Genomic DNA, 27,891 nt, shown 5'->3' with positions numbered 1-27,891 from the left:
AATGCTACTTTTTCTTTTAAAAGTTTCCAGTTCTACCCAGGGAATCAACCAGAGGAAAGAAAAAAAAAAAGAGCAAGTAAACAAGCAACACCACAGGTGAGTCTGTTATAATATCCCTTGTATTTAACAGGTTGGCATCTTTTTACATAGCAGAAAATAAAAAAAATCCACCTTGCACTTTGAATACCTAAAATTTCCCTATCATGGGATTCCTAATTTTTTTTAATTTGATTGATTTTAGCAAGATAGGAAGGGAGAGAGAGACACAGGTACATCAATCTGTTCCTGCAGGTGTCCCTACCAGGGATCAAACCAGCAACCTCAGTACCTCAGGACAAGGCTCTAACCCAGGGGTAGTCAACGTTTTTATACCTACCGCCCGCTTTTGTATCTCTGTTAGTAGTAAAATTTTCTAACCGCTCACCGGTTCCACAGTAATAGTGATTTATAAAGTAGGGAAGTAAAATTTATAAAGCAGAGTTACAGCAAGTTAAAACATAATAATAATTACTTACCAAGTACTTTATGTCGGATTTTTGCTAAGTTTGGCAGCATAAATATTTATAAAACAACTTACTATAGTTAAATCTATCTTTTTATTTATACTTTGGTTGCTCCGCTACCACCCACCATGCAAGCTGGAACGCCCACTAGTGGGTGGTAGGAACTAGGTTGACTACCACTGCTCTAACCAATCGAGCTTTTCGGCCAGGGCAGGACTGCTAATTCTTTTTTTTTTTTTTTTTTTTTTTTTTGATTGATTCACTTTAGAGAGAGAGAGAGAGAGAGAGAGAGAGAGAGAAGGGAGGAGCAGGAAGCATCAAACTCCCATATGTGCCATGACCAGACAAGTACAGGTTTCAACCAGCGACCTTAGCATTCCAGGTCGACGCTTTATCCACTGCACCACCACAGGTCAGGCAGGACTGCTAATTCTTGAAAATTACTTTTTTAGTGATTTATCTCCACTGATAAAACTACTTTATACCACCAACTTGGACTTGGTGAACATGTTAAGGATACTACTCTTTTATGGATTCTTGCTGTATGGGCCAAGAGTTTGCTTAAAGGCTTTTAATCACTGTAAAAAAAAAAAAAAAAAGAAGGCTGGATAAAGAAGATGGGGCACAGATACACCATGGTATACTAGTCAGCTAGAAGAAATGATGACAACAGATCACTTACAGCAGATTGGTGGAATCTTGATAACATTATGCGGAGTAAAATAAGTGAATCAGAAAAAAACAAGAACTGTAGGATTCCATACATTGGTGGGACATAAAAGTGAGACTAAGAGACATGGACAGGAGTGTGGTGGTTAGGGGGGGGAGGGACGGAGGGAGGGGAGGGAGGGGGAGGGGTACAAAGAAAATTGGATAGAGGGTGACGGAGGACATTCTCTCTTTGGGTGATGGGTATGCAACAGAACTAAATGACAAAATAACCTGAAAAAAAAAACAAACTACTTTATACCAAATTCTCTTCAATACATCTAATTAAGGGATCTCAGCAGAAAGTTACATAACTGTTATTTCTTTATCATTCCACCAACTCTAATTTTACAAAGTAATAAACTGACAAGAGCAAGAATTCACAAATTTACTTGCTAACTTCAATGTAATCAAGAATTAATGGCCCAAGCCAGTTGGCTCAACAGTAAAGCATCAGCCTGGCATGTGGAAGTGCCAGGTTCAATTCCAGTCAGGGCATACAGGAGAAGCGACCATCTGCTTCTCCCCCCACCCCACCTCTCTCTCTTCCTTTCTCTCTCACTCTTTTGTAGCCATGTTTCAAATGGTTCGAGCAAAGCTAGCCCCAGGGCCTCAGCCTCAGGTGCTAAAACAGCTCAGTTGCCCAGCAACGGAGCTGCGGCCCAAATAGGCGGAATATCGCTTGGTAGGGGCTTGATGAGTGGATCCCAGTTGCAGTGCATGTGGTCTCTGCCTCTCACTTGATTAAAATAAAAATAATAAAAATAAAAGAATATCTAATTCTCAAGCAATCCCACTCCATTCCCCACTCTACCACCCCTAATTTTTAAAATATATTTTCTCTAGTCTGGTAATAAAATAAAACATTCTCCATACTTGTCAATAAAGATAAACTGCAATATAGTTGCAAAAAAATAACAGATTTCCTAACATAGTCCTATGGGAGGGAACCAAATGGTGGTATGTATCTGTCATAACCCACATGCCCTGTGACAGGGGGATGAATCTGCATAAAATACAATCCTTCCCACCTTCACCTTTCTATTCATCAATGAAGGGTAGATAGATGGCCAAACCACAGACCCCTCAATGATACCTCCACAATTATGGAAAAACTGATTCAAAGAATTCCTGATAGATGTTTTAGGAGAACTTTGCTGGGCTGCCATTTTTAATCCACAAAAGTGTTTATCTTTTGAAAATTAATCCAGGAAATAAACATTTAATATGTTATTTAAATAGTGAAAGCCCATCAGAATCAGTTCAGAGTGCACCCAGAAAAACTCTTAACCTACATACATCCTTCCCCATCCCATGTGGGTAAGGAACAGAGCTTTGAAATTGCTACTTTTAACAGTCAACAGAATGGATTTTTTTTTTTTTAAAGTTAAACTAGAGTACCACACTTATTCATGTTCTCATTTTCCTTACTAATTCAAGTGTGCCCTGCTGCTATTCAGAAACACTCCAAAGAGAGGCACTTACTTCCTGATTACACATTCAAATAAATGCATAACATGCATTTCAACTTGGAGTCACTTTCTTAAGAAATTAACTAGTAGAAACCACGTTACTGCAACATCATGGTTGAAGTCATGCCAAAGTCAAAACTGTAATACCTGACTTCCTCGGCTACATTGGACAAATACATTAAGGCAATAATATTACCCATTGTAACTTAAAAGTATTATTATCCTGGTTAGTGTTATTTATTTTTGTGAGTTTAACAAGATAGAAAAACAGGAGGGGGGCAATTAAAATCACAGAAAACATTAAAATTTAATAAGTTCATTTTCCTTTTCTCACTTTCAAGCCAACTACACCAGAACCCAAGTGTGTGCAGAGCAGCATATGCTCACACAAGGGTAGTGATCCAGAAACAGACAGCATCCTTGACTCATCCCAAGTCAAAGAAAATAGAGCCTCCACCCTAGAGACTTACAGTTTAAGTCAGACACACAAGTTTAAGACATAACACACCAGTTAATGCAACCAGTTAATGATTTTTTGGAATTTATATTTTGCTTTTCCTGCTCAAGTGAAATGAAGAGCAAAAGAAAGTGGATTAAATTGTGAGTGTGGAAGGATGGGGTCAATAATGAACAAGTTTTAAATTAATCACAGACTTCAGGAACACATGAAAGGGAGGACTTGGAGTGGGAGCACTTCTAACAACAGACCCACGCATCAGGGTATCACACGAAAAGAGATATCCACAAAAGTAAGAGGAGAAAACAGGATGAAAAATCTACCAAGATGACAAGGGGAAAAGGCCGGATAACAAATGAGAAACCAGAACTCAAGGCAAGAGTATGAGAAACACCAGCAGATTTCTTGTGAGGTTTAATTTCTTGTGAAGAAAGTGACTACACTAATTTGAAATCCTAATTAACTTTAATCTTTTTCAAAATGTTAAATGTTCCTCTGCTACTGCTCTTCCAGAGCATCATTATTAACACTTTTTAAAATCCATACTCAACATTCTAGGGTAGGAATGTTGTCATTTTTCTCCTGGGAAATATTCAAGAGCCCATATATAAGATCAAGCTCATGACTCCAACCTGATTAAAACCACACTAACAAAACCAGACAAATTAAAATGCTATCTCTCTCACAGACCCACACAAAGTTCCTCAAAGCTATATTTCAAGTCTTTATATCATAAACTTAGCAAACCCAGGGTCTACTCTGTCTCCTATCTACTTCTAAAACAGTCACTGACAGCTGTTTTAACATCTATGTTCCAGGCTGCCTATTATTTGATGTGGATATGTCAGTCTGAAGCTGTCAACATCTGTAAAGGACAGGATACCAATTTTCACCTCTTTCAATCTGACTCTCTGCCAGGGTGAAAATTATGACTCCAGAGCCTGACAGCTTGTGCTCAATATCCATCCTTTAGGTGGGGATAAAATATATTATTTTCACTAAAACTGCCTTGTTGCCTGACCAGGCAGTGGCGCAGTGGATAGAGCATCAGACTGGGATGCATAGGACCCAGGTTCGAGACCCTGAGGTTACCAACTTGAGTGTGGGCTCATCTGGTTCGAGTGAGGCTCACCAGCTTGCACCCAAGGTCACTGGCTTGAGCAAGGAGTTACTAGGTCAGCTGTAGCCCCACAGTCAAGGCATGTATGAGAAAGTAATCAATGAACTAAGGTGTCGCAATGAAAAACTGATAATTGATGCTTCTCATCTCTCGCCATTCCTGTCTGTCTGTCCCTGTCTATCCCTCTCTCTGACTCTCTCTCTGTCTCTGTAAAAAATAAAAATTTAAAAAATTTAAAAAAAAACACTGCCTTGCCAAGATTCATAATGAAAATATACATATACACACAAACATATACATACACACATACTTATATATGTGAGTACACACACACACACCCTTCTCCTTGAGTGTGGGCTTCCCCCCCATACAGAAATCATTCAAGTTCTTCCAAGGAAAATGGCATCTGTCTTCAATTTCAGTACACAATTACTGAGATATATAAACAAATATCTCTTAATAGCAATTAAAAACTCTCATTGCCTGTCCATTCTTTACCATAACGTTCTAAGAGATCATCAGTTTCATCTGAATGGGTCTCCCCTCTCCCCTCCCAGAGAGAGACAGAGACAGAGACAGGAAAGGAGAGAGATGAAAAGCATCAACTCATAGTTGCCGCACTTTTAGTTGTTCATTGTCCCTCACACATGCTTTGATGGGGGGGGGGGGGGGTCCGGCCAAGCCAGTGACCCCTCACTCAAGACAGTGACTTTTGGGCTCAAGCCACTGACCATGGGTTCAGTTTGATGATCCCACGTTCAAGCCAGTGATCCTGCACTCAAGCTGGTGAGCCTGTACTCAAACCAGTGACCTCAGGGTTTCAAACCTGGGTCCTCAACATCCCAGGTTGAAGCTCCTCTATCCACTGTGCCACCACCTGGTCAGGCTGAATTGGTCAGTCTGGGCTTCCAAGATTTAAAAAGCTAAGTTATCTGTGTAACAACACCATTAGAGATTATGCTCAACAATCAACTACAGCTGCTAAGATGCAAACTCAATAGTTTTAACTCTGTTGTTTAAGTAAGCCAATTAATACTGCTTTCTTGCTCTAAAATTACAAAATACTTTTCTCAGAAAAAATACGGTCTTGTAACAATTGAGGCTTAGTAGTGAACAACACTGATTGTTCTCAAGATGTTGAAGTCCTTCTTCCACTACTAAAAAACAATGCACTTTGACAATAACCTAAGTTTTCCTGAAATGAAATAACGATCTGAAAACGAGGACTTGAAAAAAAAGCCTCTACAAATATCTTAAGACAAATAGTGCCTAAACATAAATAAACACAAAAGGGGGTAAACTACAATCCAAATATTAAAGTGTTTGCTTTCTATTTATTAGAGACAAGGATATTTACTGGACAAAGAATTTAGTCTATTTTCACGCTCTAGCCATTTGGAGAGAAGGTATATGTAGCTGTCACTAAAAATGTTTACTCCACTTTGGAGAAGAGGCTGCAGTGAATTATCCAGATGTTTTCATGTTGTCTACCATGTGAATAACAGCACAGATATGAAAGGTGACTCGCTATGGTTTGTGGTATGGCAATCATGGAAGAAAAATCAAGCTGAAAGGCAGTAAAGTTACTGGCATTAGCTAGAATCCTTGCTCTGTTCAACAGAACTCTACCACCTTTTCCAGGACTACTATAAATCTGGTCCCACCATTAAAACCATTACAGTCCTGGCCAGTTAGCTCAGATGGTTCGAGCATCGTCCCGATACCCCAATGCTGCAGATTTAATTCCCAGTCAGGGAACACACAAGAATCAATCAATGAAAGCATAAATGAATGAACCAATAATCTATGTTTTGCGCTCGCTCTCTAAAATCAATAAACTTAAAAAATTAAAACTTAAAAAATTACAGACACATAAAATCATGCCTTGATTTTCAACTCCAAGTTAATTCTACCTTTGCGATACCAATAGATTGGTGATGGGAAATCTAAAAAAACTAGCACCTCTGGCCCAATAGGCCTTGTCTCAATTTTTGAAAAACTGGACCTGACCTGTGATGAGGCAGTGGATAAAACATCAACCGGGAACGTCCCCGGCTGGAAACCCCAGGCTTGCCTGGTCAAGGCATATATAGGAGTTGATGCTTCCTGCTCCCTCCCTCGCTCCCTCCCTCCCTCCCTCTTTAAAAATGAATAAAATTTTTTAAAGCAAGGGGTTCCTTGGTCTGCTGAAGACCCACAGTCAAGGCACATATGAGAAAGCAATCAATGAACAACTAAGGTGTTGCAATGCACAATGAAAAATTAATGATTGATGCTTCTCATCTCTCTCCGTTCCTGTCTGTCTGTCCCTGTCTATCCCTCTCTCTGACTCACTCTCTGTCTCTGTAAAATAAATAAATAAATAAAACTTATTTTTAAAAAAACCAAAAACTATTTACAATGGTTCAAAAATGAAATAGTGTAAATCTAAGAAACCACACAGAGGACTTATACAGGGTTGGGCAAAAGTAGGTTTACGTTGATCATATGAAAAATAATACAATTAAAAAATAATAATATAAGAATAAACTGTGGTTCATGTACTCAAAACGATAAATCTACTTTTGCCCCATCCTGTATGTTAAACACTGATGAAAGAAATCAAAGATCTAAACAGATGGGAACATATTTTCTTCATCAAATTAATTACAAGTTTAACATAATTCCTATCAAAATCCCAGTTTTTATAGATACATGCAAAATTATCTAAATTCAAATGGAAAAATAAAAGAATTTAGAATAGCTAAAAAAATAAATTAGGTAAAATCACTCTACCCAATTCTAATGCTCATAATGCAACAATAAAGATTGTGTGGTATTGCAGAGGGAAAAACAAATACATCAATGAAACAAAATAAAGAACCCAGAAAAAAATCCCACACAGGTATAGCTAATTGGTTTTTAACAGGGTGTTAAGCAATTCAATGGAAAAAGGACAGTTTTCCCAACAAATGGTACTGTAATAACTGAGTGTCCACTGAGGGGGAAAAAAAAAAGAACTTGACCTAAACCTCAAGTTATACAAAAAAACCTCAAAATTAGTCACAGAATTAAATGTAAAACATGAAACTATAAAACTTAAAAGAGCCTGACCAGGCAGTGGCGCAGTGGATAGAGTGTTGGACTGGAATGCGAGGACCCAGGTTGCTGGCTCGAGCAAGGGGTCACTCGGTCTGCTGTAGTCCCACAGTCAAGGCACATATGAGAAAGCAATCAATAAACAACTAAGGTGTCGCAATGAAAAACTGATGCTTCTCATCTCTCTCCGTTCCTGTCTGTCTGTCCCTATCTATCCCTCTCTCTGACTCTCGCTCTGTCTGTAAAAAAATAATAATAATAATAAAAATTAAAAAAAAAACTTAAAGGAAACTGAAGAAAATCTTAAAAAGCTATAGCTTGGTGAAGAATTCTAAGTCATGATACCAAAAGCATAATCCATATATGGGGGGGTCATCAATAAAATTGAAGTTCATCAATATTTAAGAGACCTGTTAAGAGGATCAAAAGACAAGCCACACATCCACTGAGTCCCATGGAATATTTATTACCTAGCAATAAAAAGTTATACACTACTGGCCCTGGCCGGTTGGCTCAGTGCTAGAGCGTTGGCCTGGCGTGCAAGGGGTCCCGGGTTCGATTCCCGGCCAGGGCTCAGCACAGGAGAAGCACCCATCTGCTTCTCCACCCCTCCCCCTCTCCTTCCTCTCTGTCTCTCTCTTCTCCTCCCGAAGCGAGGCTCCATTGGAGAAAAGATGGCCCAGGCGCTGGGGATGGCTCCTTGGCCTCTGCCCCAGGCGCTAGAGTGGCTCTGGTCGCAAGAGAGCAACGCCCCAGAGGGGCAGAGCATCGCCCCCTGGCGGGCGTGCCGGGTGGATCCCGGTCGGGCGGATCCTGGTTGGGCGCATGCGGGAGTCTGTCTGACTGTCTCTCCCCGTTTCCAGCTTTGGAAAAATACAAAACAAAACAAACAAACAAACAAACAAAGTTATACATTACTGCTATATACACCACACATCACTTTGCAAGGCTCAAGGACTTCGTATGAACAGAGAAATAAAAAGCCTATCTGAAAAGGTCATATGCTGTATAATTCCATTTATACAGTATTCTTGAAATGATATAATTAGAAATGGAGACATTAGTTACTAAGGTCTAGGGATGGTAGGGAGTGTGAGCAGAATGGATGTGACTATAAAGTTTGGGTAGCAAGAGGAAGAGATTTGTGGCGATTCAATAGGTATCTTGATTTCAATAGTGGTACATAAACCTACATATGTGATAAAAACAGAATTATACACACATATTGTGCCCACGTCAATTTTCTGGTGTTGACACTGTTCTATAACATGTAACCACTGCAGGAAACTAGGCAAAGGGTACACTGAACCACCCTGTACCACTCTGTACTATTGTTACAACTTCCTAGGAATCAAAATCATAAGTCAAGAAAAAATGAAATAACCTGTTGACTTATTAATGTAAATAAACACTGAAGCAAATACTATAATAGAGTTAACTAAAAACTGACACAGCAAAATCTTAATGGCTGTAAACTGAGAATATGCTAATTAGAAGTAATTCACCTAAAGTTATTTTAATAGCATGCACTGCCTCCATACATTCCCTAAATCAGTAGTTCTCAACTGCCAGTCCACGAAAAAGTTAACCACTCTGATGCTGAATAAAGATTATAGAGTCTCGCCCTGGTTGGTTGGTTCAGTGGTAGAGTGTCAGCCCAGTATGTGGATATTCCCAGTTCGATTCCTGGTCAGGGCACACAGGAGAAGCACCCATCTGCTCAATTGGAGCAAATTGGCCCCAGGCACTGAAGATGGCTCTATGGCCTTCACCTCAGGCCCTAAGAAGAGCTCCATTGCTGAACAACGGAGCAACACCCCAGATGGGTAAAGCATCGCCCCCTAGTGGGCTTGCCAGGTGTATCCTGGTCGGGGTGCATGAGGGAGTTTGTCTCTGCCTCCCCTCCTCTCACTGAATAAAAAAAAAGAAAAAATTATAGAATCTGTAATCACTGGGTCTCTAGTCTTCATTCATGACTGGCACAAAATTTCTGGTGGACCAGAGGTTGAAAACCTCTGAGCCAAATGATTTGGTTGGTTGTTATGGGTTTGATCCCCAGTCAGGGCACACAGAAGAACAGATTGAGGTTTCTATCTGTCTGTAAAAAAAAAAAAAAAAAAAAAAAAAAAAAGACCAGGCATTTGTACAGGCTAAGCTGTTAGTCAACCTGCTTGCCAACTAACCAATTCTCCCTTTCCTTAACAGCTCCACCTCACCCTATCTTACCCATCTCTCCTGACTATTGGTTCTGCTTCCAGGTTCGCTCCCAAACCCTGTAACTCTTCCTGAACACAGCTGAGAGACTAATCTCCCCAAAACGCTACTTTCCTCATATTCTGTGTTGCCCAGATGGCAGAACTTCTTTAAAAAGGAAGAAAGTTAAGACATATTTCAGTTTAATTTAAGAAGGAAAAAAACCTTTAAAAATAAACACAAAGTAATGCTAGAAAAAGCTACAGAGGTATCAAGTTCTGTATCATTAGAGTTCAAGTTTATCGGAATCTGAACCTGTGAGACCTAGTCCAACCACAGAATTCTATGACTGTATCATTTCCCTGTAATCCTCCTTTCTTCACCTGGCATTCCACACCATCCTCTAAATCTAGCTCTAAACTCTCTTCCCAGGACCACTGTCAAGTCAGGGCCCTCACTGTCTCATGCACATCTTACATCTGCTGTCCTTCTGGCCTAGATGACTATTCCCATACCTTCTTCCATCTTTCAAGGTCCAGTGAATCTGCAGGAAACTTTTCCAATCCCATGCTTATTTCCCACCCCATTCCATTCCTTGAATGCCACTCAGGCTATTAATTTACTTTTCATATCCGTACATGCTGATTATAAGCACTGGGACAAAACAGAAAAAACTACCTTCTGTCTGCATGAAGAGAGTCTCTCTTCATCAGAGATCACACTGTCACCTAGCCTTTTCCCCATCCTGATTTCTCTGACCTAACTCTCTCCCAGGAAATCCATTGTTACCCAGTGCGTCAATCATCTATTTGGCTCCTTTACTGAGCAGAATGTCATTCAAGCAAGTGCAGGAATACACAAAGGTGTACCACAGCTTCTTTGGCCCTTCTTCACCTTCATTCACCCAAAATGCCTGTGAGCTACTATAGACAAGGAGCCAACCTCTGATCTTGGCCTTCGAGATGCAACTGTGAAATGTAACTAATGGATTACTAAAACCCTGTTCTAGCAGAAGCTACTCTTCATTACTTCCCCTCCAATACCATCCCTGGCCCTGTTCTCTTAATGTCTCTCCTTTTTCAAACAAATTTCATTTAGGCCTTCCCATCTTTGTCCCTTGGATGCCTCCTATACTGCTAAGGACCTCATTTTCTCATCAGAGCCCTATTTAAGAATTAATAAATTTTCTACATATTATTAAAATACATATGTAAAGAGACTACTAATGAGTACGAGATTTCTTTTTGGGGGTAATGAAAATGTTCTAGAATTAGGCAATGGTAATAGCTGCAAAACTGTGAATATAGTAAAAACAACTAAGTTATACACTTTAAAGAGTGAATTTTATGTTACATAAATTATCTTTTTTAACAGGTAAAATTTGCCACCCTTACACCCTGTACTTACATTTGGCACTGAAGAGGGAAACATTTAATTTTTGAGACAAGTGCCTTTACTCACACACTTCTTTTGAGAACAGTCAATTATCTTCCTAAAGCATTTAAATGCCTATCATGAACTGGGCACCGTAATAGATGCCACAAAGAACGGTCACCAGACCAGCAAGAACCTGTCTTGCTGGAGCCCAAAGAGGGGAAAACAACAAATTATTTAATTCACATTGTGATAAGGGCTAGAAATAAAAAGTATAATGTACAAATGATTTAATCAGGGGGTTGGGGGAAGGGTCACCAAAAGAGAAACAAGCACATCTAAGAGGCGTATGTATGCCTTAGCCCATGTTAGGTAGTTACAACAATTAGTTTGAACTGACTGACAATACAATGAAATTCCTAGATCACAGGGATGCGGATCCCATGCAATCAATACCTGGCTCCAATCCACACAGAAACTCACTTGGCCATTTCACTGGTCTTGAGGTAAAGTGACCATGCACTTATGTATGTGAATCTTTCACCCACGGACAATTGATAATGATAAGGTTTTAGTGTGCTCATCAATGTTTGTTTATTATTCATATAATCAGAAACATACAAAAAGAAAATTAAGTTACGCTGAAAAACTAGATATAGTACATTCAACTCTGGTTATTAATCATGATTGCACATAAAGCACAGGACTAGACAAACTCAAAAATAAGGAAGGTCTAATTTTCTGCTCAAAAGAATCATAAATTTTTTTTATTGATTTTTAAGAAGCAAGAGGGGTCAGGGGAGGCCCTGGCCGGTTGGCTCAATGGTAGAGCGTCGGCCTGGCAAGTGGGGGACGTGGGTTCGATTCCCAGCCAGGGCACATAGGAGAAGCGCCCATTTGCTTCTCCAACCCCCCCCCCTCCTTCCTCTCTGTCTCTCTCTTCCCCTCCCGCAGCCAAGGCTCCATTGGAGCAAAGATGGCCCGGGCGCTGGGGATGGCTCCTTGGCCTCTGCCCCAGGCGCTAGAGTGGCTCTGGTCACAGCAGAGCGACGCCCTGGAGGGGCAGAGCATCGCCCCCTGGTGGGCAGAGCTTCGCCCCTGGTAGGCAGAGCTTCGCCCCTGGTGGGTGTGCCGGGTGGATCCCGGTCGGGCGCATGTGGGAGTCTGTCTGTCTCTCCCCGTTTCCAGCTTCAGAAAAATACACACACACACACACACACACACACACACACAAAGAGAAGGGTCAGGGGAGAGGGGAGAGGAAGAGAGGAAGATGGGGAGAGGAGGAAATGGAGAGGGAAGAGAGAAAGGAAGGAGAGGGAAAGGAAAGAGAAAGAGGGAGGAGAGAGAGAAAGGTAGAAAGAGGGGTAAGAAGGGGAGAAGCCAGAAGCATCAACTCATAGTAGCTGCTTCTTGTATGTGCCTTGACTGGGCAAGCCCGGGGGTTCCAACTAGCGACCTTGGCGTTCCATGTTGATGCTTTATCCACTGCGCCACCATAGGCAGGCAATATATACTTTTTTGAAAACAGTAAGCTCATATCTTTAACATCGGGGAAAACCCTAGATCAGAGGTCAGCTAACTATAGCCTGTGGGTTAAATCTGACCCACAACAATTGGTAAATAAGTTTTACTAGAATACAACTAGCCCATTTGTTTATGTATTCTCACAGATGCTTTCCCAACACAACTGCAGAACTGAATAGCATAGAGACCTTATAGCTTAGGACGATCTAAAATATTTCCCACCTAGCCCTTCACAGAAAAAAATTTGCCAGCTTATGCTATAGACAAAAGTAGTCCGCCTTGATTCAGAACAAAGAACTTTTCTTATATATCCTTTAGCAATTAAGTGTTCCAGTGGAAAAGCAACAGACTTGAAATGCAAATAATTCTAACTACTTCATTGGTCAATCTGCTATGAAGCTCTGTGTTTTATACACCATTGTTATTCAGAGCAGTTAAGTCAGTTCTGCCTTTGCTCAGGGCCACTGAAACCAGGCCTGGGAAAGGTGTTTGTAGTAATTATCTTTTGGAGCCTAACAAATTACCCCCAAATTTGTTTAAAAGCTTAAAACATTTATTGTTTCCCCAAATTCTTTGGTCAGGAATTTGGAGTTGATTGGAGCTGCCATCATCTGAAACTTGACTGGAGCTGGAGGATCTGCTTCTAAAGTGGCTTATTCACATGCTTAGCAAACTGGTGCTGGTGCCATGGGGCCTCCTGAGTGTCCTCATAACAGAGCAGTCAGCTTCCCTCAGTTTATAATCCATAAGAAAGAGCCAGGCGAATACTATACTCTTTTTATTTTATGACTTTGCATGTTCCACTTCCACCACATTTTTATCCTTTATAAAAGTGAGAGTCTCTAAGTCCAACACACATCTAAAAGAAATCAAAGTTTTAGATACCCTTTTTAAGGGATGGATGCCAAAAAAGTTTGCAGACATAGTAACACCACTACAGGGTTCCAAATGATGGGTAAAACACCTTCAACAACATAACCAGCAAGGCTTGTTTGATTAAAGAACCTGAACTTAAGCATTATCATAACATGTATTCTTCTATTTATGATAGGAAAGAGGTTTCAACACCATTTGTTAGGAGTCTCCAAAGGAAAAAACCAACAGAAAAAAGCAAGGCACTTCAGCTTTTCTTATCTGGTGCTGTAATGATGATGGGAAGCAGTAATATTCTCAATTTTTTTTTAAAGGAGAAGGCAATCTATGATGACTACATCATGATCAGGACTAATTGCAAAGCTGGACTGGGACAGACAAGTACTTATGATTCAGAATCACATACAAGATTTTCTCAGACATAAAACAAAAATAACAAGAAAACAAATTTAGATATGTATTCAAAACTGGGGGGACAGGAGGGTGCATGTATTGTTTACTCTGATTGCTACAGATTTGCAGCACAGAAACTTCTGAAACAAGGAACACTTAATAGACTGAAAAAGTTAACTGCAACAATTAAATGCATTTTAAAAATAAATGTCTTAGTCACTAGACCCAAATTCCTCTGTTAATATAAATGTAAGTTTCATTACAGGAGAGAAGAATACCTGGGGAGTAAGACCTTCACACAGAGAACGGTAAAGCAATAGCTAACCTGATTTTCTCAATAAGAAGCTCAAAAATGGGCTCAAACTGGATGTTGGGTAAATGAGTTTGTAAAATATGATTTTTGAGTCTGCTCACTTTTATTGTTAAAAATGGCGCTGTCCATATGAATGGTGCTGCCAGTGAAACTGCTAATTACCTTCTGGCTCGGGAAGGGCCATTGTTATGCTAATGTTGGCCGGAGGAGAGGTTTTTGGCGCCACAGAAGTTTTTAAAAGGAAGGAGCAGGAGAGAAGGAGGAAGCCTTTTTTTTTTTTTTAGAAAGAAGCCAAGATGGCAGGGTGCTAAGGAAGAAGCAAGTTGTACAGAGAGAGAGGTGCAGAGATGGGGAACCAGAAGTGACTGAGACTGGTGGAGGCCTTTGATTCTAGGAAAAACCGATTAAGTCAGTGGCTTTAGGAGCCATGAATGGAAAGGAAAGTGTTTCTGCGGGGCTAGAATAAAGGAATGGTCCACCATTTTTTGGCTCCAATGTTTCTTTACAGTCTGTCTGCCTGAATCTAATGGGAACCTGCACCTGCATGACCACGATGGCAGCGGCCAGTGGCCATACACTGGACTAAACGGCTTTAAAACAAATTAATCAAAAACTCCTCTACTGGAATGAATAGTATCTTCCAAAATTCATGTCCACCCAGCAGCTGTAAAAATGGCCTTATTTGGAAATAGGGTCTTTGCAGATATACTCAAGTTAAGATTAGGTCACACTGGATCAGGGGAGACCCTAATTCAATAATGGTGTCTTATCAAAGGGAACTCTGAAAAGAGACTCACAGGGAGAATGCCATGTTACAACAAAGGCAGAGACTGAAGTGATATCCACAAGCTAAGGAACACCAAGGACGCTGGCAACCACCAGAAACTAGGAAAAAGCATGTAAGAGATTGTTCCTCTGAGCCCCCAAGAAAGAATCAACCCTGACACCATGATTTGAGATATCTGGCCACCAGATATGTGAGAATAAATTTTTGTTGTTCTAAGCCACCAACTCTGTAGTAACTAATGTTAGGGCAGCCCTAGGAAACTCATACATACACTTAGGCAGTATTATGGAATTTAAATAATCTCGTCATTTATAGTATGAAAAATATTTATCTTTAGCCTGAAAACTAAGAAAAATATTTACCATGCAAGGTTTTTAGTTCACAAATTTAGAACAATTAAAGATAGGATAGGATCTCCCATTTAATGCACTGCTCCTTTTAGGGTACTGTCACAGGGATGCGTTTGACATAAGACTCCATGGACTAGGCCCTGGCCGGTTGGCTCAGCGGTAGAGCGTTGGCCTGGCGTGCGGGGGACCCGGGTCCGATTCCCAGCCAAGGCACATAGGAGAAGCGCCCATTTGCTTCTCCACCCCCACCCCTTCCTTCCTCTCTCTCTCTCTCTCTCTCTCTCTCTCTCTCTCTCTCTCTCTTCCCCTCCCGCAGCCAAGGCTCCATTGGAGCAAAGATGGCCCGGGCGCTGGGGATGGCTCCTTGGCCTCTGCCCCAGGCGGCAGAGCGACGCCCCGGAGGGGCAGAGCGTCGCCGGGTGGATCCCGGTCGGGCGCATGCGGGAGTCTGTCTGACTGTCTCTCCCCGTTTCCAACTTCGGAAAAATACAAAAAAATACAAAAAAAAAAAAAAAAAAAGACTCCATGGACTACACGTACACACTGCTGTCAGCCCTCAGAGATCCACTGAGGTTCTCCCAAAGGCCAGTAAAGCACCTGCACAGAGTAGGGGCTCAGTTCACCTTAATTGATACCTAACGACCCCACAGAAAGCTAGGTCTTTGTGGAAGTCCGGGTCCTGCTGGACCACAAGTTTATCACAAAACTACAGGTTACAATAAGTTAATCTTTCACATTTAAAAACCTCTTATCATACTTGTAGCACCACAGTGATGACAGTTTTTCTAATAGTAACTACTGTATTATATAACTGTGAGTTACAATTTGACCTTCTATTAATCCTGAGTTTCCCAAAACATAATTCTTTCAAGCCCAGATTCAACTTGTTTCAAACTCAAACCAGTTTAAAAGATATGATTGTTATACCACTCTGACAGAACAGGGTAATTTCTATAATATTTTCAGAAATGCTGGACATTTTTCCATTTTATCAACTCTATATTTTCAACATAAATTAAAAAGAGGTATTACATAGGATAAAAGATAAACTTCTGCCCCACTTTTTTTTTTTTTTTTTTGTGAAACCAGAAATGGGGAGAGACAGTCAGACAGACTCCCGCATGCGCTCAACCGGGATCCACCCAGCACGCCCACCAGGGGCAATGCTCTGCCCACCAGGGGGCGATGCTCTGCCCCTCCGGGGCGTCGCTCTGCCTCGACCAGAGCCACTCCAGCGCCTGGGGCAGAGGCCAAGGAGCCATCCCCAGCGCCCGGGCCATCTTTGCTCCAATGGAGCCTTGGCTGCGGGAGGGGAAGAGAGAGACAGAGAGGAAGGAGAGGGGGAAGGGTGGAGAAGCAGATGGGCGCTTCTCCTATGTGCCCTGGCTGGGAATCAAACCCGGGACTTCTGCACGCCAGGCCGACACTCTACCACTGAGCCAACCGGCCAGGGCCCCCACTTTATTTTCTATCAAGTTGTGTTACAACTTTGACACAAGGGAAGTGGATTCAGATTCTCAAAAACAAAAAAAGTTCCTTTATTATATTTCCTGATTAAAATTTAAGCCAGTATAACTCAATATATCTCCAATAACTGATTTCATTAGTTACTGAGCAATTGGCAAGCATAAGAATAAGAATACTGACCACAAAAAGTCACCTTCAAGGATTAATTCTCTATAAACGCCTGCTTATCTCTATATAAAAAGCAGTATTAACCTACCTTGTTTTCGAACATCCTCTACTGCAGCCACAAGCTCTTCCTTGAGAAACTGACTCTCCTTTGCAATCTTATCCCCCTTCTCCAAGAAATTCTCAGTTGCTTGTTCAACAGATGCAGCCAAAACATGGGCCTTCTTAGAACGACCTCTCTTCTTATTAGAGGGCCCCTTACTATTGGTGTTGACCAGAGTCGTAACCTAAAAGTTTCATTTTTAAAAATTAAACGGCAGTTGATTAAAATGAAAATAACAGAAAAACTAACATTCTTAAAGGTACCAAGATTGTTCAAAACAAAAAAGAAACATCAACTTTATGAGATTGCATCAAGGATTAACAAATAATGTACAACCCTCTCCATATTTAAAATACACAGCAAGCCCTGGCCAGGTAGTTCAGTTGGTTAGAGCAGTGGTCGGCAAACTGCAGCTCACGAGCCACATGTGGCTCTTTGGTCTCTTGAGTGTGGCTCTTCACCAAACACCACGTGCCAGCGCTACCTCAATAAGGAATGACCTACCCAGTTTAAGTTTAAAAAATTTGGCTCTCTAAAGAAATTTCAGTTGTTGTACTATTGATATTTGGCTCTGCTGACTAATGAGTTTGCCGACCACTGGGTTAGAACATTATCCCAATCATCAATGCTGAGTTCTATCACTGGTTAGGGCACATACAAGAGTCAACCAATGAATGCACAAATAAGTGGAACAACAATTCAGAGTTCCTCTTTCTATATATAAGCAATTAATAAATAAATGAATAATTTTAAAAAGAAATACACAGCAATGATACTCTAGTTTCCAAAATAATTTAGTTCTAAATGTGTAAAACCTATACAGCTCACAAAAATTAGGAAATATTTCAAAATGAATATGAAGCAATAAAAAAAAGCTTCTGTTTCTTTAATCCTTTTTTTTTTTTTTTTTTTGTATTTTTCTGAAGCTGGAAACGGGGAGAGACAGTCAGACAGACTCCTGTATGCGCCCGACCAGGATCCACCCGGCACGTCCACCAGGGGCGATGCTCTGCCCCTCCGGGCGCGCTCTGTTGCAACCAGAGCCACTCTAGCGCCTGGGGCAGAGGCCAAGGAGCCATCCCCAGCGCCTGGGCCATCTTCGCTCCAATGGAGCCTCGGCTGCGGGAGGGGAAGAGAGAGACAGAGAGGAAGAAGAGGGGGAGAGGTGGAGAAGCAGATGGGCGCCTCTCCTGTGTGCCCTGGCCGGGAATCGAACCCGGGACTTCTGCACGCCAGGCCGATGCTCTACCATTGAGCCAACCGGCCAGGGACACTTTTGTTTTTTTAATTAAACAAGAACATCAGAAAAGCAACCAAGTCAAAGAAAGTTGTTCGATTATGCAAATAAGATGCAAAACCAACTTTTATTTCATTGGTGAAAATGCACTAAAAGGCTAAAAGGCCTGACCAGGCGGTGGCGCAGTGGATAGAGCGTAGGACTGGAATGTGGAGGACCCAGGTTCGAGACCCCAAGGTCACCAGCTTGAGCACAGGCTCATTGGGTTAGAGCAAGGCTCACCAGCTTGAACCCAAGGTCGCTGGCTTGAGCAAGGGGTCACTCAGTCTGCTGTAGCCCTCCGGCCAAGGCACATATGAGAAATCAATCAATGAACAACTAAGGAGCCGCAATGAAGAATTGATGTTTCTCATCTCTCCCCCTTCCTGTCTGTCTCTTACTCTCTCTGACTCTCTGTCTCTGCCACAAAAAAAAAAAAAAAAAAAAAAAAAAAAAAAGCTAAAAGTACTAGAGCAGTGGTCCCCAACCTTTTTTGGGCCACAGACCAGTTTAATGTCAGAAAATATTTTCACGGACTGGCCTTTAGGGTAGGATGGATAAATGCACAAAATAAAATTATGTGACCGGCGTAAAAACTGGTATTTTTAAATATAATTGTCGAACTAACGAGACAAGCATCAAGAGTGAGTCTTAGACGGATGTAACAGAGGGAATCTGGTCATTTTTTAAAAATAAAACATCGTTCAGACTTAAATATAAATAAAACAAAAATAATGTAAGTTATTTATTCTTTCTCTGTGGACCGGTACCAAATGGCCCATGGACCATTACCGGTCCGCAGCCCAGGGGTTGGGGACCACTGTACTAGAGTATCTGCCCATTCCCAGATCCCCTAATTTTTGTGAGCAGTGTATAATATTTTAATTCCTCAAATATGAGCATTAGGTTTTTCGTTTTACTTTATAAGATAAAAACTAATTAGAAACAAGTTATAAACATCTCTAGTATATGTCATCAAGAAGTTTCAAGGGTGGGGGAAGGTAGATGAGGGCATGGGAGATAAATGGTGGTGGAAGGAGACGACTTGGGGTGGTGAACACACAATATACAGATGATGTATTGTAAAACTGTGCACCTGAAACTTCTATAATTTTATTAAACAATGCCATCCCAACAAATTCAATTTAAAAACAAAAAAGGATCCAGAAATAGCTCAACAATGAACCTTAGCTTTATCTAGAGGTCACAGTTTTCTATTTCCAACCTGTGTAAAATGTTTTAAGGTAACTTATTTCTGAAATCTTTTCACAATTTAGTCACACAAATCTCTGCAACTAATTAGTGAAGGCCCTTAAGAAAGAAAAAAAAAAAATGTGCAAAGTAGCCTACCATGATGGTGTTTTAAGTCCCAGAACATTAACCATCATAAATATACATACATATATATACACATATGTATAACAATCTATAGGATGAAAAAGACTAAAGATTTGTTATTAGCATAATTTGTCACACAACAAACCTACTGAGCGCTATAGTAGGTGGGCTTCAAGAAAGTACATATACCTGAGTGTTGCCACACTCCTTCATAGTTTTAAAATTATATATGTACACACATATATGTATGTGGAGCTATATATTTATAATACTAGTTTATATTTACCAGTTGTAATGGAGTTTGTTTTTAAAGATAGCACATGCCACTACATTTGCCTCTCTCTCACTCTCTCACACACATGCACACTAGTAAACTGTGCCAGAACACCAGAAGTGCATAGCTACTTGCTAACAGTTAATGAAATATAAGCACATTGTGATATTTGCATTTGTAACAGAACATACCAAACCTACATACTCAAAGTAAATTACCTGCTAATAGACAATGAAAGGTGTTAAATAGGGTAAAGAAGACTTAACAGTAAAAGTTCCATATCCCAGCTTCCTTGGATATTTGTTCCAAGAAAATGTCTGCAAAATGCAAACAACTGGCAAGTTGCCCTACATACTAGTAGCCCATACTATTGCCAATAAGACTGAAAAAAATGGCAGCAACTAAAAAGTTGTTTATAAACAGAGTTAAATGAACCCATACATCAATATTTAATTATTAGTAGAGACAAATTATCTAAGTACTATCAACTTAAACTCGAGCACTTAAATTAAGCTTTGAACTAAATAACCATGCCCTATGTTTGTTATCTAGACTTACTACTATGGAACCATGTTATAACAACTATGTATGTATTTGTTTTCAGATTCTTACCTGTGTAACAAGAGGTTCCAACAGTCTTTCAACTGCCAGAGTCCTGATCTCTAGACTTTTGGGGTCCCATTTGAAGTTTATGTTGCCTGCATGGACAGCAGACATTTCTGAAAGAGAAACAAAAGCCAAAGTCAGGCAAACTCAAACACAAATATAAAAATATGTAACAAATCTCCTATTAAAGGACTTGTATATCAGGATAGCTACATTCACAAGATGAAAGAAACTCTTACTAGCCTGGACATTGAGGGCCCAGTAACTTTTAGAATCTCAAGATTTCAAGTTTATGAACATGAGGGATACTACAAGAGGGCATTCCCAAACACAGAACTTTTCCTTTTGGGCTTCTCTGGCACCAGGACATTTCTACTTCCAGGATAAAAAGCTAAAGTAAATGAAGGCTAGTACAAAAAATTCTTATTTTTCTTACTCAAACATTTATATACTGCTCACAAAAATTAGGGGATATTTCAAAATGAGTATGAAGTGATAAAATATTCCCTAATTTTTGTGAGCAGTCTAGTACAGTATTATCTAAACAGTACAACTTACTTCATTTTTTAATAAATTCAAAGAATAATGCTTATGTCTGCTGCCCTCTACACGTATAGCTATTATCACTCATAGCCAAAAGAAACTGAAAGTCACATTTAGTGAAAAATCAATGTATTGCCCTGGCCCAAATAGCTCAGTTGTTTGCGCATCGTCCCGATCCACAAAGGCTGTCAGTCAATCCTGGTCAGTGCACATACAGAAAGAGATCAATGTTTCCATCTCTCTCCCTCTTCCTCACTCTCTAAAATCAATAAATGAAAAAAATTTTAAAAATCAGTGTACCAGTATCTATTTCATTAGACAGAGGCTTTAAGACTAGAGAGAAAAGACTTCAAGGAAAATATCACAGTTAAGTGTTTGCTTCTAAAATTAGTGACTTAAAGATTAAAGAAAAAAAGAGAGGAGAGGTATACAGGTGAGGTAAACACTAATATAAACTTTCCAGACAACACACTGTTTATAGAACTTTAAAACCATTAAAGTGTGCATTCCTATGACTCAAAAATTCAACTTCTAGAATTTTATTCTAAATAAAATATTCAGGTGCATGTTAAAAACCTAGATACAATGATGTTCACAACCATATAGTATATAATAATTAAATATTGGAAACTACCTAAATTTCAAACAGGTCACTGACTAAATCTCAACCAACCAAACAATAGGAAACTGCTGCTCTTAAAAAACAATGTTGCTCGGGCCCTGGCCGGTTGGCTCAGCGGTAGAGCGTCGGCCTGGCGTGTGGGGAACCCGGGTTCGATTCCCAGCCAGGGCACATGGGAGAAGTGCCCATTTGCTTCTCAATCTCCCCCCCCCCCTTCCTCTCTGTCTCTCTCTTCCCCTCCCGCAGCCAAGGCTCCATTGGAGCAAAGATGGCCCGGGCGCTAGGGATGGCTCCTTGGCCTCTGCCCCAGGCGCTAGAGTGGCTCTCGTAGCGGCAAAGCGATGCCCCAGAGGGGCAGAGCATCGCCCCCTGGTGGGCAGAGCATGGCCCCTGGTGGGCGTGCCGGGTGGATCCCGGTTGGGCGCATGTGGGAGTCTGTCTGACTGTCTCTCCCCGTTTCCAGCTTCAGAAAAATACAAAAAACAAACAAACAAAAAAAACAATGTTGTAAAAATTTAGGAAAAAACAATGGTAGCACTGCCCAAGTCTATATGTCTATTAAATACCATTTCTAATTAAAGGGAATCAATACTCCTCAAAAAAATAATTAATAGGTGTATTCCAGGTCTGACATACTCTATTGTGTAGAGAACAAGAAATGACATAAAGACTAACAGGATTGTATCAATAATACACAGGAACCAAATGCTCTATTGCCCAAATTCAGGACAAGTTGAATGTCAAGAACAATGTTTGTAACTACTGATTGACTGATCGACAGAGTCTATGACCACAGGGATCCTCAAAAGAAATAAAGTAGGGAGGAAGTTTCTTTATCAAAAATGTACACCAGGGTTAGAAAATGACCATTTTGCAAACACTAGTGCAATAAGTGACTCAAGTAAGGATTATCGATGTATGTTAACACAATTAGGTGAAAGGATATTGGGGAACAGGATATTTGTAAGGCATCAAAGTATCACCTGACAGGTTACCTACTAATTGCAAAGGGGGTAAAACATACCTTTACAATGCTGAAATCTAACAGTCATGCCCTTAAACAAATTAAGTAAATTTGACCTTGCTAATAATGAAAGACCTGATATTATATGCTCCCTAAAATGATAAAATATAAAGCATCCTATATTACTTATATAGAGTTCTTGATGAGCCTGACCAGTGGTGGATCAACATGATCCCAAGGTTGCTGGCTTGAAGCCCAAGGTCACTGGTTTGAGCAATGGGTCATTGGTTTGGCTGGATGGAGCCTCCTGGTCACAGCACATATAAGAAGCAATCAATGAACAACTACATGTGCCATAATTATGAGCTGATACTTCTCATCTTGTTCCTTTCCTGTCTCTCTCATACCCACACACACTAAAAAAATAATAAAATTTTAAAATATTTTTAAACAATTCTTGATGGAAAAAGTTTAAATGATTTTCAAGAGCCTCAGAATTACTATAAACAGAACAAGACAGTTGTGCAACAGCAAAATTAAATGCTTAATCTGAGACTAATGACGCTTCTCTGTAGGGATTCTATACCTTTTCCAATACCATGAATCCCTTTGAAGTTGACTAAAGCCTATAGACCAGCTTGTTCAAAAAAATAAAGTAAAAAACAAAAGTAAAAAGAAATGGACAAATTTAATTTCAACATATTTTAATTAACACAATATATCTAAAATATTATCATTTCAATAATGAATACTTTAAAATAATTATTAGAGATACTTTATGTAAGTGCTAAGTGTTCAAAATCCAGAATATCGTTTACACTTAGGGCACATTTAAATTCAAACAGGCCACATCAAGTGCTCAATAGCCACATGTGGCTAGTAACTTCTGTAATGGACAGCGTAGCTATAGACCCTTCCTTGGAATATTTTTTAAATGCATACAATACAATTCATGGAATTATAAAGGGAACATATATATTAAAATTTAGCTATCAAAATACTTTATAGCCTGACCAGTGGTGGCACAGTGGATAGAGCATCGACCTGGGATGCTGAGGTTCCCAGGTTCAAAGCTCCAAGGTCACCAGCTTGAGCAAAGGCCCACTAGCTTAAGTGAAGGGTCACTGGCTTGAGCAAAGGGTCACCATGGTCACTGGCTTGAACCCAAAGGTCACTCATTAACTTGAACAAGAGGGTCACTGGCTCAGCTGAATCCACCTGGTCAAGGCACGTATAAGAAGCAATCAATGAACAATTAAAGTGCCACACTACTGAGTTGATGTTTCTCATCTCTCTCCCTTCCTGTCTCTCACTAAAAAAAGAAAAAACTTTAAAAACCAATGGACAATACAGCAATATATGTGCTTCATTATTAACAGTAAATAAAATCTGGCAAGAAATCTGATAACTACTTCAAAGTAATAAACATGCACATTTTTAAAGACATAATCATTGCAGATATGAAAAGCACTGAGATTCCCACTGATGACAAAGTTACCAATTCAAATGAAAACTTGTTTATTGTCTACATTAATATAGAAAAAAATGCTAACTCCTTAATGGTAAAAACAAAGACAAAATTTTTCTAATGCAAACTCAACTGCAAGAAACCCTAACCTAGACTGAATTTTGAGTTTATAGGGGCTGTTTGTAGTGAATACAGATGTATGGTGGGGGAATAAAAGAACATCATAAGGAAACATAAATACAGAATGTGTGGCATTCTATAAAGGCAAAGAGATTTCTTAACTCTTCAGTCAATATTTGAGATGAGGAAATGGGAGGATATTCTATCTAGACTAAAAAAAAAAAACAGGAGACATAAGAATCTAATGCAATACATACACCTACTTTGGAGATGAGTTTGAAACAAACAGCTATGAACACATTTATAAGAATATTGGTAAATTTTTAATATTTATTAAATAGCAGGTGATATTATGGAATCACTGCTCAATTTCGTAGGTGTGATAATGAAATTGTAGCTGTGTAGAAAAATGACTGTTTTTAGGAGATTATGTTGAACTATGTATGAGTGACATGTCAAAATGCCTGCAACTTTTAAATGGTTCAGCCAAAGTAAAAAATTATACATGCAGTGATCAAGAAATTATGAGCCTGACCAGGAAGTGGCACAGTAGATAGAGTGCTGGCCTGGGATGCAGAGGATCCAGATTCGAAAGCCTGAGGTCACCAGCTTGAGCATGGGATCATGGATATGACCCCATGGTTGCTGGCTTGAGGCCAAAGGCCACTGGCTCAGCTGTAGCCCCCCCCCCATCACTGCACATATGAGAAAGCAATCACTGAACAACTAACATGTTGCAACAAAGAATTGATGCTTCACATCTCCTCTCCTTTACTGTCTGTCTGTCTCTCTCTGTCCCTCTTTCTTACAAAAAAAGAAAAATGGTGGTTACACAACTCTGAATTTATCAAAACTTGTAGAACTGTACCACACAAAGAGTAAACTTTACTGTATATAAATAAAAAAACAGATATGGGGGAAATTACGAAAAAAACTCAGAATTGTTAACTTTGAGTAAATGTTCAAAACACATACTACTGAAAATGTATATATTTCATGTACAATATAAAATATAAAGTATAACTGCAGGGAGGGGAAGATATCTGTGTATATGAACCAAAATATTAACAATGATGTTATCCTTAAGAATTGGGGATTATGGGTGATATTAACATGGTGTTTTGCTTAACTGTATTTTCTGGTATTATATAATTATACAGGTATTGCCCTGGCCAAACAGTTCAGTTGGTAGGAGCGTTGTCCTGAAGTGCAAAGGTTAGTGGTTTGATCCCCAGTCAGGACACATAAAGGAGCAGATTGATGTTCCTCTCTCTTCCTCTCTCCTTTCCTATCTCTCTAAAATCAATACAATCAACATTTTAAATAAAATAAAATAAAATTATACAGGTATTTAGAAAGTTATTTTTGCAATAAAAAAGTAGAATCTTGCCTTGGTCTGGTAGCTCAGTTGGTTAAAGCATAATCTCAATATGCCAAGGTTGCAGGTTCAATCCTGGGCTAGGGAACGTACAACCAATGAATGTATAAATAAGTGGAACAGCATACCCAATTTCTCTCTCGCTCGCTCTCTCTCCCTCCCTTCTTTTCCCTCTCTAAAAATCAATTTAAAAAGTAAAACAGTAGTCTTTTTTTTATAAGATGTAAGAAGGCTAACACAATCAAAAGGCATGCTTGATCATCACTTAACCACTCTAAACTTGTTTCCTCATTTATAAGACATTATCTTCAGAGGGCTTTTGTGAAGATTAAATTAAAATAGGTTATAATCCACTGAAAAAGTGAGAATCCATGAATCCATAGTAATGTGAATAAAGAAAAGTTCTTTCGTATTATAATAAACATATCAACTAATAGAAGAAATAATGTATTTAGAAAAAATCTTCATTTAGAAACCATCATAATAATAATTGATTTAAGCAAGAAACATAAAAGAAGGCTAATTCAAGTGGGTAAAAGTTTACTAAGAAACTGAGTATTTCACCTGACCAGGTGGTGGTAAAATGGATAGAGCATCGGACTGGGACACAAAGGACCTAGATTTCAAACCCTGAGGTCACGGCTTGAGCGTGGCTCACTAGCTTGAGAGTGGAATCACTGGTTCAAGCGTGGGATCATAGACATGACCCCATAGTCACTGGGTTGAGCCCAAAAGTCACTGCTTGAAGTCCAAGGTCACTGGCTTGAGCAAGGGGTCACTCACTCTGCTGTAGCCAACCCCTCCTCATCAAGGCACATATGAGAAAGCAGTCAATGAACAACTAAGGTGCCGCAATGAAGAACTGATGCTTCTCATCTCTCTCCCTCACTGTCTGTCCTATCCCTTTTTCTTTCTCACCAAAGAGAGAGAGAGAGAGAGAGAGAGAGAGAGAGAGAGAAAGAAACTGCATATATATAGTCTCATGGTAACTCCCAAGAGACCATTTATTGATTGCAAAGGGCATAAAATATAAAAACTTCATAGAGAAACCTGGCATATACCACAGTAATCAAGTGATCAAAATTAGCATCTCCAGCCTGACCAGGTGGTGGCGCGGTGGATAAAGCGTTGGACTGAAACGCAGAGGACCCAGGTTCAAGACCCAGGTTCGAGACCCGAGTTCGCCAGCTTGAGCACGGGCTCATCAGGTTGGAGCAAGGCTCACCAGCTTGAACCCAAGGTCGCTGGCTTGAACAAGGGGTCACTCAGTCTGCTGTAGCCCCTCGGTCAAGGCACGTATGAGAAAGCAATCAATGAACAACTAAGGAGACTAAGGAGCAGCAACGAAGAATTGATACTTCTCATCTCTCTCTTCCTGTCTGTCCCTATTTGTCCCTCTCTCTCTCTCTCTGTCTCTGTCACACACACACAAAAAAATTAGTATCTCCAATAATGGGACAAACTGACATCATGTCCCTCCTAATCTGATGCACTCTGAGAAAGGATACAACATCACTTTCAGTGGTTCTGCCACCAAAATTATATAATCTGAATCTCATTATGAGGAAATATCAAACTCAAAGTGAGAAATATACCACAAAATAACTGTCTTCAAGAATGTCCAGGTTAAAAAAAAAAGATTGAAATATTCTTTCAGATTAAAGGAGGCTGACATGACAACTAAATGCAGCAATTGTACAAGAAAAAAACTGAGACAATTGATAAAATTTGAAAAAGGATTATCATCATTATATTGCAGTTATGTACCTGTTTCACAAAATGGGCATGATTTCTGCAATTTTCATATAGTTCAGAAAAATAATGTATTAAATACATATAGACACAGAGAGGAATGGAAAGTTGGGAGGAGAGTTAAAGAGAGAAGGGAGAGAGGGAAGAAAATGACAAGGAAAAGAGAAAAATGGGAAAATGGGGAAAAAAGATAAAGGGAGAAGAGATGTAGAGAGTAAGAGGGATAAGAAGGGAGAAAGGATAGAGAAGAAATCGAAGGTAAAAGGAGGAGAACAAAGAGAAGGAAGGGAGAGGAGAGAGATGTCTTGAAATGTGGCTAATGAAGCTGAGGGACTGTTCTTTAATTTTATTTCATTTTAATTGTTAACCCAGGGGAAAAAGGGTTATAAAACAATGGCAAGATGAAAAAGCATATGTCTGTGACTAGACCACTCCTAACAACTTTAATATATAAATATGTGTTTGTATCAACTCCCATAAGTGCATACTTGAGTGACACCGAAGAGGTGAACCCCTTTAGATAGTGCTGAAAATATCAGCACTGGTATAAATCTAACATTTCACCAAGACTTAGCTAAACATCAAAAAATTCTAGAATCAGCCTGACCTGTGGTGGCGCAGTGGATAAAGCGTCGACCTGGAAAGGCTGAGGTCGCTGGTTTGAAAC

The 27,891-nt window shown here is 39.9% G+C and overlaps 1 protein-coding gene across 2 annotated transcripts in view; it reads right to left on the bottom strand.

Moving 5' to 3' along the window:
- The window catches only part of CTNNA1 (catenin alpha 1), a 236,885-nt gene that overhangs the window by 175,533 nt on the left and 33,461 nt on the right, over window positions 1-27,891 (bottom strand). For both annotated transcript variants that reach the window (XM_066272607.1, XM_066272608.1), the window contains exons 2-3: window positions 20,384-20,490; window positions 16,872-17,067 (exon numbers count right to left, since the gene is read on the bottom strand). In XM_066272607.1, the coding sequence (XP_066128704.1) occupies window positions 16,872-17,067; window positions 20,384-20,488 (301 nt within the window). In that variant the 5' untranslated portion in view covers window positions 20,489-20,490. The remainder of the gene's footprint in view (window positions 1-16,871; window positions 17,068-20,383; window positions 20,491-27,891) is intronic.

The sequence above is a fragment of the Saccopteryx bilineata genome, chromosome 4, assembly GCF_036850765.1.
Source record: "Saccopteryx bilineata isolate mSacBil1 chromosome 4, mSacBil1_pri_phased_curated, whole genome shotgun sequence".
In the NCBI taxonomy this organism is placed as follows: domain Eukaryota; kingdom Metazoa; phylum Chordata; class Mammalia; order Chiroptera; family Emballonuridae; genus Saccopteryx; species Saccopteryx bilineata.
The sequence above is the reverse complement of the archived record's forward strand: the minus strand, read 5'-3'. Positions and strand labels throughout refer to the sequence as shown.